General features: G+C 37.8%; 1 protein-coding gene across 1 annotated transcript in view; it reads left to right on the top strand.

The window, feature by feature from the left end:
• The window catches only part of adam19a (ADAM metallopeptidase domain 19a), a 56,378-nt gene that overhangs the window by 33,423 nt on the left and 11,468 nt on the right, over positions 1-11,487 (top strand). Inside the window, exons 4-9 of the mRNA XM_005754420.1 lie at positions 3,778-3,961; positions 5,587-5,652; positions 6,316-6,387; positions 6,694-6,860; positions 9,140-9,224; positions 10,592-10,734. Coding sequence (XP_005754477.1) covers positions 3,778-3,961; positions 5,587-5,652; positions 6,316-6,387; positions 6,694-6,860; positions 9,140-9,224; positions 10,592-10,734 — 717 coding nt within the window. The remainder of the gene's footprint in view (positions 1-3,777; positions 3,962-5,586; positions 5,653-6,315; positions 6,388-6,693; positions 6,861-9,139; positions 9,225-10,591; positions 10,735-11,487) is intronic.

Here is an 11,487-nt window from a genome sequence, read left to right as displayed (position 1 = left end):
GTGTGTGTGTGTGTGTGTGTGTGTGTGTGTGTGTGTGTGTGTGTGAGAGGGAGAGAGGGAGTGAGTGTGAGAATGCCTGTGTCTTTGTGACAAATGTACTTGATAATGAGGGTGAGAAGCTGCAGCAATGCCCTGCAGAAACCTGGGGCAGACAGAGATAAAACCAGTACAACCACGCTATCCGCAGTTTCCAAGAGTACCAAAGACCACCACTAGCACCCCAGGGCCACATCTCAAGACCGTCAAGCAGCACCCACCCCAGTCCTCCACCACCACCAACTGAGGTAGATGCACAGGCCAAACAGCAACCGCAGCTCTCCAGCCCTCAGGAAGACCGCCAGTCACCTGCAGCCCAGGAGACCACCACCATCCACCTCCAATTCAAATAGGGAAACGAGACTACAGCAGATCACCCCCACTAAGTAATGGAATTGATAAGTGGGAACCAGAGAGAGACAAATTTATCCAGTTGGTGTTTTGAGGAGGCAGACATTTTCTCCAGACCAATGTGGTCAAGAACTAAATCTTTATATTGAACACATAAGCATCAGGCTTTTCTTGGTGATGCATAAGGAAGTAAGGAGTACACATGATGTATTTGCTTCCATATCTATTTCACTTATGTTAACTATGTTATGTTGCACAGTGAGGTTGAGATATAGCAACTAAACCATGTGGTTAGGTCTTCACATATCTTCTGCAACAACTGTTGGACAGGCATGCAGAACCATATAGTATGCACATAGCTCTCAACAGAGTTGTCTTTGCAATAGGTGCATATGTTCGATTGTGTAAGACCCATTGGGAACAACCTTTGTCCCGTGTAGTGTGTTCTGTAGAGATTATTGTGTAAGTTGTAAGTTGGGGCATTTAGTCATTTTCAAACAATAGCTTATAGCATTTTTGATCACCGTTTGGGTAGGTATTAAAACATTTTGTTACCCAAGTAGGTATTTCTTGATTCAGTTGACCAGGATTGAATGTTTCTTCTATGATGGATTTCAGTTGATGATATTCAAGAATGTCACATTTGCTCAGTCTATGTTTTGATAGTTCTTCAAATGAAATGAATTTTCCATCTTGTATAACACGTTCTAGATTTTTTAAATCCCTTTGTCATACCATGATAAAAAACTTAGTATACCCTTTTTCTGATAAATAACTGGATTGTTCCAAAATAGTGTTAGTTTACATGGAATAAGCGAAGACTTAGTTGTTTTTAGGAATTCCCACCAGGCTGTCAGAGAAGTGTTTATGTTGAGGCTTTTAAAGTAGTTATGCTGCTTAATACTGGAGATGAGGAAGGGCAGATTACAGATTTTTACTTTTGCACAGAATGCTTCTTCTAGGTCCAGTGAATGATTGTCTAATAATTTTATTTTTCAAATTATTTTATTTATACAGCACCAAATCACAACAACAGTTGCTTTAAGGTACTTTATATTGTAAGGTAGACCCTACAATAACTCATACAGAGAAAAACGGCCTTCTGCGATGACCCGTTGGGGTGAGAGAAGGAAGACAGGATAAAGACATGCTGTGGAAAAGAGCCAGAGCATAACTAAGGGAGGATTCAGGGTCACCTGATCCAGCCCTAATTATACGCTTTAGCAAAAAGGAAAGTTTGAAGCCTAATCTTAAAAGTAGAGATAGTGTCTGTCTCCTGAATCCAATGTGGAAGCTGATTCCACAGAAGAGGGGCCTGAAAACTGGAGGCTCTCCCTCCCATTCTACTTTTAAATACTCTAGAAACAACAAGTAACCCTGCAGTGTGAGACCAAAGTGCCTTAATGGGGTGATTTGGTACTATAAGGCAGCTGTTCCCAACCCCCGGGCCAAGGACCGATACCGATCCATGAGTCGTTTGGTACCGGGCCGCAAAAGTTGAGGCTCGAATGTGAAATATATGGTTTTCAGGGTTTTTATCGTTAACTTGGTTTCCCTGGGTCTTTCCCATGTTGTAGTTGTGTGTCTTATTTTGAAAGAAATATTTGCATGTTACCATAGCAACCAGAGAGCATTAAAGGGCAAGAAGAGGATGTTACTCTCAATGTTGTTGCCGCATTTCAGGAGGACGCTGCTAATGGAGTTACACAATTACACAGTGATTTCGCGGTTATTATTATATTTACAAAATACCACAGTTTTTGTCTTGGTCGTATCATTTTATTTTGTTGTAATTATCCGTGACACCTTAAAGGGCGGTCCGTGAAAATATTGTCTGATGCTAAATCTGTCCGTGGCACAAAAAAGGTTGGGGACTGCTGCTATAAGGTCATTAGCCCTTTAAACCCAAACCTGCAGGACACCGGCCCTCGAGGCCTGGAGTTGGACACCCTTGCTAAAAAGGGGTTAGGGTTTAAAGGGTTAAGATAAGATGGGGACTGATTATTCAGGACCTTGTATGTGAGGAGCAGGATTTTGAATTCAGTTCTGGATTTAACAGGGAGCCAATGAAGAGAAGCCAATATAGGAAAAATCTGCTTTTTCTAGTCCCTGTCATCACTCCTGCTGCAACATTTTGCATCAACTGAAGGCTTTTCAGGGAGTTTTTAGGAAATCCTGATAATAATGAATTACAGTAGTCCAACATAGACTTAATAAATGCATGAACTAGTTTTTAGCGTCACTCTGAGACAGGATATTTCTAATTTTAGAGATTTTGCACAAGTGAAAGAAAGTAGTCCTGCATATTTGTTTAATATGTGCATTGAAGGACATGTCCTGGTCAAAAATGACTCCAAGGTTCCTCACAGTGTTACTGGAGGCCAAGGTAATGCCATCAAGAGTAAGAATCTGGTTAGATATCATATTTCTAAGATTAATAATAAGCTTAGTTTTAATCATTTTGAAACTTATATCAATCTTTTGGATTGGATGTAGTGATAAATGTCTGTATTTTAATGTCTGAGTTGGCTGGAAGTTTCACTCACATGTAACTGCTTCACTTCTTGCATGCATTACCTGGCTACAAGCACAAGTTAACTGAGTAGGCTAGTAGCAGGTCAAATTAGCTTAGCCTTAAGAACGATGATGCATCTCCTTTTGTTTGCTGGTAGTATGGTGATGCTTTAGTCTTTAGTCTGGGATGTGATATCCTTCTTTTCCTAAATGGCAAGATTGGAGGGAGGTCTGAAGAGAGCAACAGATACTTTATCCTAATTTGTTCTGCTTCACGCCGTACTAGTTTATTAATCCTTATTCCCGTGGCTGTGATATGAGCAGCTGTTGTGAAGATATGGCAAATAAAATCCTTTTGGCTACAACAGGGGTCGGCAACCTTTCTGATGATGAGTGCCATCTAAAATATTCTCAAAAGCAAATGTGCTATATCAACCGTTGCATAAACAATAAATTTAATAACGCTGCATATCAACAGTTAAACACTATATAGAGCAAGTTTATTGAACTATATTTTTTGACACATGTTGGCAAAGTGCAGATCAGCTATTTTCAAAAAACACGTTTTTATACATAACAAGAACACCAAAGGAAGTATACAACAGAAAATGCAAATGCTATTTAAGGTCTCATCACAACAGTGACACGAAAAAATAAACTGGGCCTATATGACATTGGTTAATACAGGGATGTACATGTTAATGTGAATCCTGCCCCTGCTTTGCATTTGCCGGTTGTGTTATCTGGGGATCACATTTTGTAACTCACACAGGTCTTCAGCAGTCAGACTGCTATGGGAGGCAAAACAAGTCTGTATTTTTTGTCTATCTTTGTGCTTCAATTCAAACTGCAACACTTTTTTCCCCTTTTACACAGAGGGCTGATATCACTGAATTCTAGTGACACCTACTACCTGGAGCCAATCAGCAGTGTAGATCCAGTCTACCACTCACTGTTGAGTACCATGAAGCTGCCAATTAAGGGTGGAAGCTGCTACCACACGCATCACACCACACAGCCCAACCTTATCTCTAATCTGCTCTCATCATTTCATTCAAGGGTGAGTCTTCCAGAAATCAGTGGTACACCTTTTCTAAACCAAATTGGGTTGATTAAGTCAAAAATTAAATTAGGTTTATGTAGACAGATCTGGAACAGAGAAAAATAATGAATTACTCCCCCAAAAGGGAGAAAGCACAACCAGAATATGTGTAGCCAAACAGGATTTAAACCAGAAACCATCTCTCTGTGAGCGAATGTCTAAACCACTCCACCACCATTCAATCTATTTTGTAGCTTTCATGTCTGTGTCAAAGCACTTTCTCTAAAGGTACCACTGGCGTCTATGTTCTCTTGCTAAAAGTATTTACTTATCTGCCTTCACACACGAATGACTTGAGTGACTTGAGTGACATTCTTAATCCATAGGGTCTAATAAAACGTTGGCCATCCCTTTGCAGCTATAACAGATTCAGTTCTTCTAGGAAAGCTTTTTACGAGTTTTAGGGGTGTGACACTGATGTTAGACAATAAGACCTAATTTATTTCAAAGATGTTTCATTGGACTAAGGCCAGGACTCACTGCAGGCAAGTCAAGTTTGTTTGTTTGTTTGTGATGCAACAACAAAGAAAAGAAAAAACACAATCAAACAAAGCATAAGGAAAACAGGGATATTTTAAATGTGATTCTTCCCTCAAATTGTATCCCACATTCCTTTTAGAAAACAGATTTATAATATTGTCAGGAAGGTTGTATATTGCTTAATACATAATTTGTTCAGTGTAAAAATGAACCAGAAACCAAGAAACTTATGTTCATGATCTTTTTCTATTTCCACACCATCTTTGTGAATCTGTGCTTATGAGTTAATTTGAAAATTCCCAAATAACATGATTTTAGTTTTGCTTAGATTCAATGATATTTTGTTCTTGTCAAACCATGTTGTCTTTTTGTACATTTCTAAAGCTACCATGGAGGTGCTGTGTAGCAGTCAGAGGTAGGACTTAAATACAGGACTCCAATGAAACGGTTCAACTGAGAGAGGCAGAGAGGCAGCTTTTATTTGCTGTGGAAAACTTTAAATGGAACTCGGAGACGAGTCACTAATACGAGAAATGTGGAATGCAGAGACCACACCCCCACTGCCCAATAAGGCCGGGGCTCTGGGTCTCTTCCACAGTGTATGTTATGTTTAGTTTTGTCATCCTCCTGTCAGCCCCAACAGGGCAGTTGGCAGCCTTCAACTGCTTGATCATAGGGGGTTAACTGTTGACTGTTGTTGCTATTTCATATAATATAATATAATATATTATATTATATTATATTATAATATAATATATTATATTATATTATAATATAATCATATAAATACAATTGATTGATTCAATATTTTGTTTTTGTTTACTGCTTTAAAGGATCTCTTTTAGTGCTGAGCAGTTATATCTTCATCCAGTGTTTTTCCCATAGTTCACTGTCTAAATATGTATAATATTTTATGTCAAGCCTGTAACAGCCTCTTTACACCTTTTCTGCACATTCGTCCACTCTAATGGACTGACAAGTATGTGTCTCTTAACATTTTAGGTATTCCCTATCTCCTATCTTTGTTTGAGTGTTGTAGCCCATCAGTTTATGGTACTGTATTTATAAACATGTTGCTCCTTCCTTCTTCTCTTTAATGGCAGGTTAAAAGGAATACCTTGGGTACGACTAAGTACATCGAACTGTACATTGTGGCGGATAATACATTGGTAAGATGACTCATCACCTGCCTTATTCATGCCCAAGCCGATTATTCCTGTGCACAGTCAAACTACTACATTTGTCTGCTGAGATCAAACTCACACAGCAGGATGGACACTGTTACATACTAAACAATTATGTAATTCAAGATAATATGGCTCTTTTATATGGACAATTCTAAGCTTATCTAGTAGTTGTACTGAGGCAAAAGTAAGTGGAGTTAGTATTTGTCTGCTTAATGTGGGGATAGATTTGGGTTGAATTGCCAGGTGGACGGACTTTCAAATGGTTGTTCTGCAGTAATTAAATACTATGTCTCAATCGAAGTACACTTTGGGCTCCTGCCACATTTAAGGCGACTGGAACACAATTCATTAAAAAATACTGACAGTATTCTCGCCAGTATTCTTCTTGATGTTTATTAAAGGGAAAAACACATTTTAGTTGTAAACCACCATCAGCATGATGCTTGTTGTTTTAGCTTTTACTAAGATCCAGCAGTGTATACAATGTTCAGAGATTCTAAGTTGGGCAAAGTATTATAAAATATATTTACCAATAAGAAGACTGAAGTCCTCTCCCACTCTAATTGGTATCAGTCGGGATTAATTGTTTCTAAAATGTTTTACATTTTCCCCTCATGGCTAACATTCATTTATGTAATCGTGCAGTTTCAACGGCAGAATCAAGATTATGAAAAGACTAAGGCGAGGATAATGGAAATTGCTAATTATGTGGATAAGGTAAGGATGAGGGCTTCTGCTGTTCACTCCTGTTCTCCAGAGAACAAACAGTTTGATTCAACAAGCTGTTGTTGCTGGGTCCACATATATTTCCTTGTCATGCATTAGTTATCTACTTTGAGATAACTTTTGTTCTAAATCCGTAGTGATTGAAAACACACAAATACAGTACTTAATATGACTTCACCTGTCAGTAGTTTTAATATTGTGACAGTCACTAGTAATAGTTGTTGTTGTTTTTTTTATTTGCCATTTGGAAAAATGTAGAAAATGTAGAAAAATAATATCTGTTGTGTCTATGTTCAGTTCTACAGGGCTCTGAACATCCGTGTGCCTCTCATTGGTCTGGAGGTTTGGACTGAAAGAGATCAGTGCATCATCACCGAGGAGCCAAATGCAACCCTTTGGTCCTTCCTCCAATGGAGACAGAAGCTAAAATCACGCAAGAAGCATGACAATGCCCAGTTGCTTACGTAAGAAACATACCACAGCACTGAGCCAACACCAGACATGTAGAAAACAAAATCATGTTGTTTACATCGGGTCTTTCACCTCTGTCTGAAGTATTTTTGTATTTCAAGCAGGAACTTTAAATCATTTTCATACCTGTTGGAATCAAAATAATATTTTTCTTGTCAGTTCACAGCTACCTTTTCAGTGATCAGTTGGAAACAGAGTGGATATGCCGACTGTGGTTTTTCATTAAAAAAATAGTTATACTATACAGTCAAGGGAAAAATAATGTGTCAAGTATACCCAGTGATTTAACAGTGTGTAAAACCAGTAGCAAGTAGTAACTTGCAGTAATCACTTTCTGAATGACTCTCACATCATTGTGAAGAAATTTTTTACAGACACTCAGGAAGATTGTAATATTTTGTTAACATACCACTGAATGCCAAAAATTCAGCTTCTATCGAGGTGACTACATTTTCTCAAAAAGAATTAATGAAATGATTAGCAGCACCTGGCTGTTACTTATCCTTTAAATTCCTGTGTACTCAGTTTCTCACATATATGCCTCTGCATAAGGTCCCGTGAAAACACATTTTCATGACTTTAGTATACAAATTCAGTATGGCTTCATTGCTGTCTGTGGAATAAATGCTAAATTTATTTTATGAATCCATTCAAGTGGTTTACATAATATACATTTGTTCACTTTTTCATATTCTTAGTGACTTTACATGGACTTGCATGACAGAAAATGTGACCTTTTTTTCATTGACAAGAAGTTTAAAAAAAATATTATTTGTTAAAGGTCTATGAAAGAATGTGTGACTTTCTTTTGTCAAATAAGTCAAGAATTGGGGTGGCTGTGAAACTGATTAGGCTCCAGCGTTTATCTTTTGTTTATCTGAAACTGGGTCACAGTGTCAGCAGACTAAGTGGAGTATTTCCAGCAAGGCTTTACAGTGTTGTGATACAATACTGCAATGGCAGGAAGTAATATCTCTTATTTCAATCACCTGCAAATTATATTTTTAGTATTCTTAGAATTTACTGCTCCTATCACAAGACGACAAAACAAAAAAACAAGAGGAGAAAAACAACATCCAGGACTCAGACTCTGTAGAGGCTCTCTCAGTGAGGCCTGTGATTAAAATCACTGTTATTCTTCATTTTTAATTCAACATATTTATTTTTTATGTATTTTATTTATATTCAACATGCCAGTATTGAGCAATTGAGCCAAGCCAACTTTATTTATAAAGCACTTTAAAAACAGGGAGTACTGACCAAAGTGCTGAACATAATTCAGTTCAATTTAATTTTATTTATACACAACAACAGCAGCCTCAAGGTTCAAGAGAAGTAAGCCAGGGTAAAAGAAATGCTGTGGAAGAGAGCCAAAAGATTAATAAAATATAAGTACTATAAATAAAATACATAGTAAAAAAAAACCAGTAAAATTATAGAACATCAATATCAAAATTAACATTCTAGACTGGGTTTAAAAGCCAAACCGAAAAGGTCGGTCTTTAGACCAGATTAGAAAACGCAAGCAAAACTTTAATCATGATGGAGAGGTGATGGCATCTCTGACCATGTTCAGTCTAATAAATCAGGGAAGTTGAGGTGATCCAGGAGAGAAGGACAATTGCTGCCTAAGCAAAAACCCTTAGTGGTCCCGTACGTGTCAGGAGTATCGGAACAGTTGAGACACATTTTAAAAATTTTCGTTGCCTCATCATAACATTGGTGTAACCTTGGTGTAACACTCCCACTTTCCCATGTGGTTACTTGGGAAAATGAATTACCCATCCATGCATTATACTGTGAAAGCATCCGATGTAACAGGATTGATCTGTAATTGTTTCACTGAATTTCAAGCTCAGGAGAATTGTATTAAATCAGTTGCGCTCAACCTCTGTGATGTTTAGACCTGGGCTGATAATTAGCATAGTGCCATGTGTCTCTGCACTCACCATTGTATGATGAGCCTCTGGCAGTTGGTTAATATATAAACTAACAAATGCTTATAAAACAAACAAAAGATTTTGCTTCCAATAGAGCAAAAAACTCAAAATAGTAGCAGGAGCTTAGAAAAATGTAGACTCGGTGATTAGATGTGCTGATACATTAGGATCTGTTTTGTTTTCATTATTCAATCAGAGCTTGATTCTGTTTTAGCATGCCAAGAGACCAACTGCATTCAGTGCATCCACTGTGGACCCCGAAGTGAACAGGAAGAAGGTTGAGGTTAAGTCATAATTCACTCTGTTTCTCGTGTTTTTTCTCTGTGTGAAAGGGGTGTGACATTCAAGGGGACAACTATCGGCATGGCACCACTGGAGGGGATGTGCAGCCTGGAAAACTCTGGAGGCATCAATGTGGTATGTGGAAATACATTTCTACTTTTCTCTCCTTCTTCCTCCTCTTTTTCTCTGTCTTCGCGTCATGTAATTTTTTCCTGCTCACTTCACTGTCTGTTTTTGGGCATGGAGAGTGTCCACTAAAATATCACTGACCATCTTATTTGTATTATCAGATGGTCAATGATCCAGGTTAAAAGCCCACTAATTAACAGGCTTATATAAACAGGTAAATTACAAATCCAGAGGGTTTTTTTTCTAATTTTTAGCTTTTTCATTTTCTTATAATAATTCACAGCTGACATCATTCTGCTTTCTAGCAACAGCTGAATTCAAAAGAAAAACTTGCTGTACTGCACAGATAGCGAGACAGCCGCTGCTCCTAGAGAAGCCTTTAGTATTTGACTCAAAATAAATGTTGTTGATGTACCCCACATATTATTGGGATCACTGCAGTCTGAAATAATGGAATAAAAATCCCAAAAAAGTTTATTCTGTTCACCTGGACGTAGCGTTTTAAGTGGGAGAAACATTTTGTCACTCATCGAAGTGATGATAAATGAGCCGCTCAGTCTCAGCTGACTGCAGGTTTCCCTAACCTTTTAAACCATACATACTGACTGAAACTAGTACAACTGGCAAAAAATGGGCTATGAGGTCAGTTTCTTCATTAATATGAAAATTGTCATGACCATTTCCGTACCTGGATGACTGAGCATCCATTTAGACACTAGAGAAATAATTTTATTTTGTTTATCAAGCTATTGTTAATGGGACATGGACATGCCCACGAATTGAGGCATGTGTAAACCGTGTGTAAATCGTATGTGCGTGTTATGCCTGTTGATGTCTACATTATTTTCTGACATGAAATTTTGAGACAGGAGAAAGTACTGGAGATGGTTCTTTGGTATTAACGAACTGTAATATAGAAGTTTTAAAAAAATCAAGAGCTCTGTGTGTTGTGAGTCTTCTAGGCTTAGCACCCCTCTGGCCATGCTGGAAAAACACTCACTCATTTTGTTACTTTAATAAACATATAATTTAATGTATGTCAAAAGTAACAAATTCATTCTTTAAACATGTCAGTTTGAAAAGTTAACAATCAAAAAAATAATATATCACTGAAAAAGGAACACAAAGTTAGACAATCAGTCAAACAAATACAAATTTATAACCAGGAGTGTTGAGATACAACATACAAATCCACAGTTCAACTTTTAACTTAGATGCACTAAAATCATTTTAATAGACTTAACAATAACCATAATAACCTGGCCCAACCATGAAGTCAGCTTACTTTGACACACCCATATTAAATTAGTTTGAACATATTGTTGATAGACTGCATCACATAAGTGACAGCTCCTTTTGTTATTCCTCTACAGGACCACTCAGAGCTGTCCATTGGTGCTGCAGCCACCATGGCCCACGAGATTGGCCACAACTTTGGGATGAGCCATGACCATGACAGCTGCTGTGTGGAGGCCACTGCCGATCAAGGAGGCTGTGTGATGGCCGCTGCCACCGGGTTAGCCTGAGCTCTGCACAGGACTAAAGAAACATCCTAGTCACCCTCAGATGTTGTTACTAACACCTTGATTTCAACTCAAGTCAATTTTATTTATATAGCACCACAACAGCAATTCCCTCAAGCTTCCTTATAAAGACCCTACAATAATATAGTAAACATGACAAGGACGTGGCAACAACGAAAGGAAAAAACCTTTTAACAGGAAGAAATGTTTGATAGAACGAAGCAGCCATAACACACTGACACATTACATTACTTGACACATGAAAAACAGTTCTAGCTGCTGAAATACTAGCATGGCTGTTTAACAAACTATTCCCTTGATAATTTTTTGTTAGATTTTTATATTTTGCCTTTGAATTTGTTTTTCTTGTGTTGTCCTGTAAATAGGTACTACAAATCTGAATGAAGGAAAACAAGTATTTGTGTGAAAGACTTTGTTCCTTGATAAACATGATAAACAACTTGGTTCAATAAAAATTACAATATAACATACTGACATAATACAATACAATATCAGACAGAAAGCGTAGAATCAAAATATCATGTAAGCTTTTCACGGTTTACAATAAGTAGCAGTGGCTATAGTGGAGCTAAACTGAAACCTAAGGATTGCTTTCCTCCAGCACTGTCTAAGACAGGGGTCTCAAACCCACGGCCCGGGGACCATTTGCAGCCCACGTCACCCCTACTTGCAGCCCGCATATTGAGGTGAAGAAATATATATATAAATATATTATTCAAAAAAAA

The sequence above is a fragment of the Pundamilia nyererei genome, unplaced genomic scaffold (assembly GCF_000239375.1).
Source record: "Pundamilia nyererei isolate P.nyererei 1_Seehausen unplaced genomic scaffold, PunNye1.0 scaffold00562, whole genome shotgun sequence".
In the NCBI taxonomy this organism is placed as follows: domain Eukaryota; kingdom Metazoa; phylum Chordata; class Actinopteri; order Cichliformes; family Cichlidae; genus Pundamilia; species Pundamilia nyererei.
Note: the sequence above shows the minus strand (reverse complement) of the source record. Positions and strands in the feature narration are given on the sequence as shown.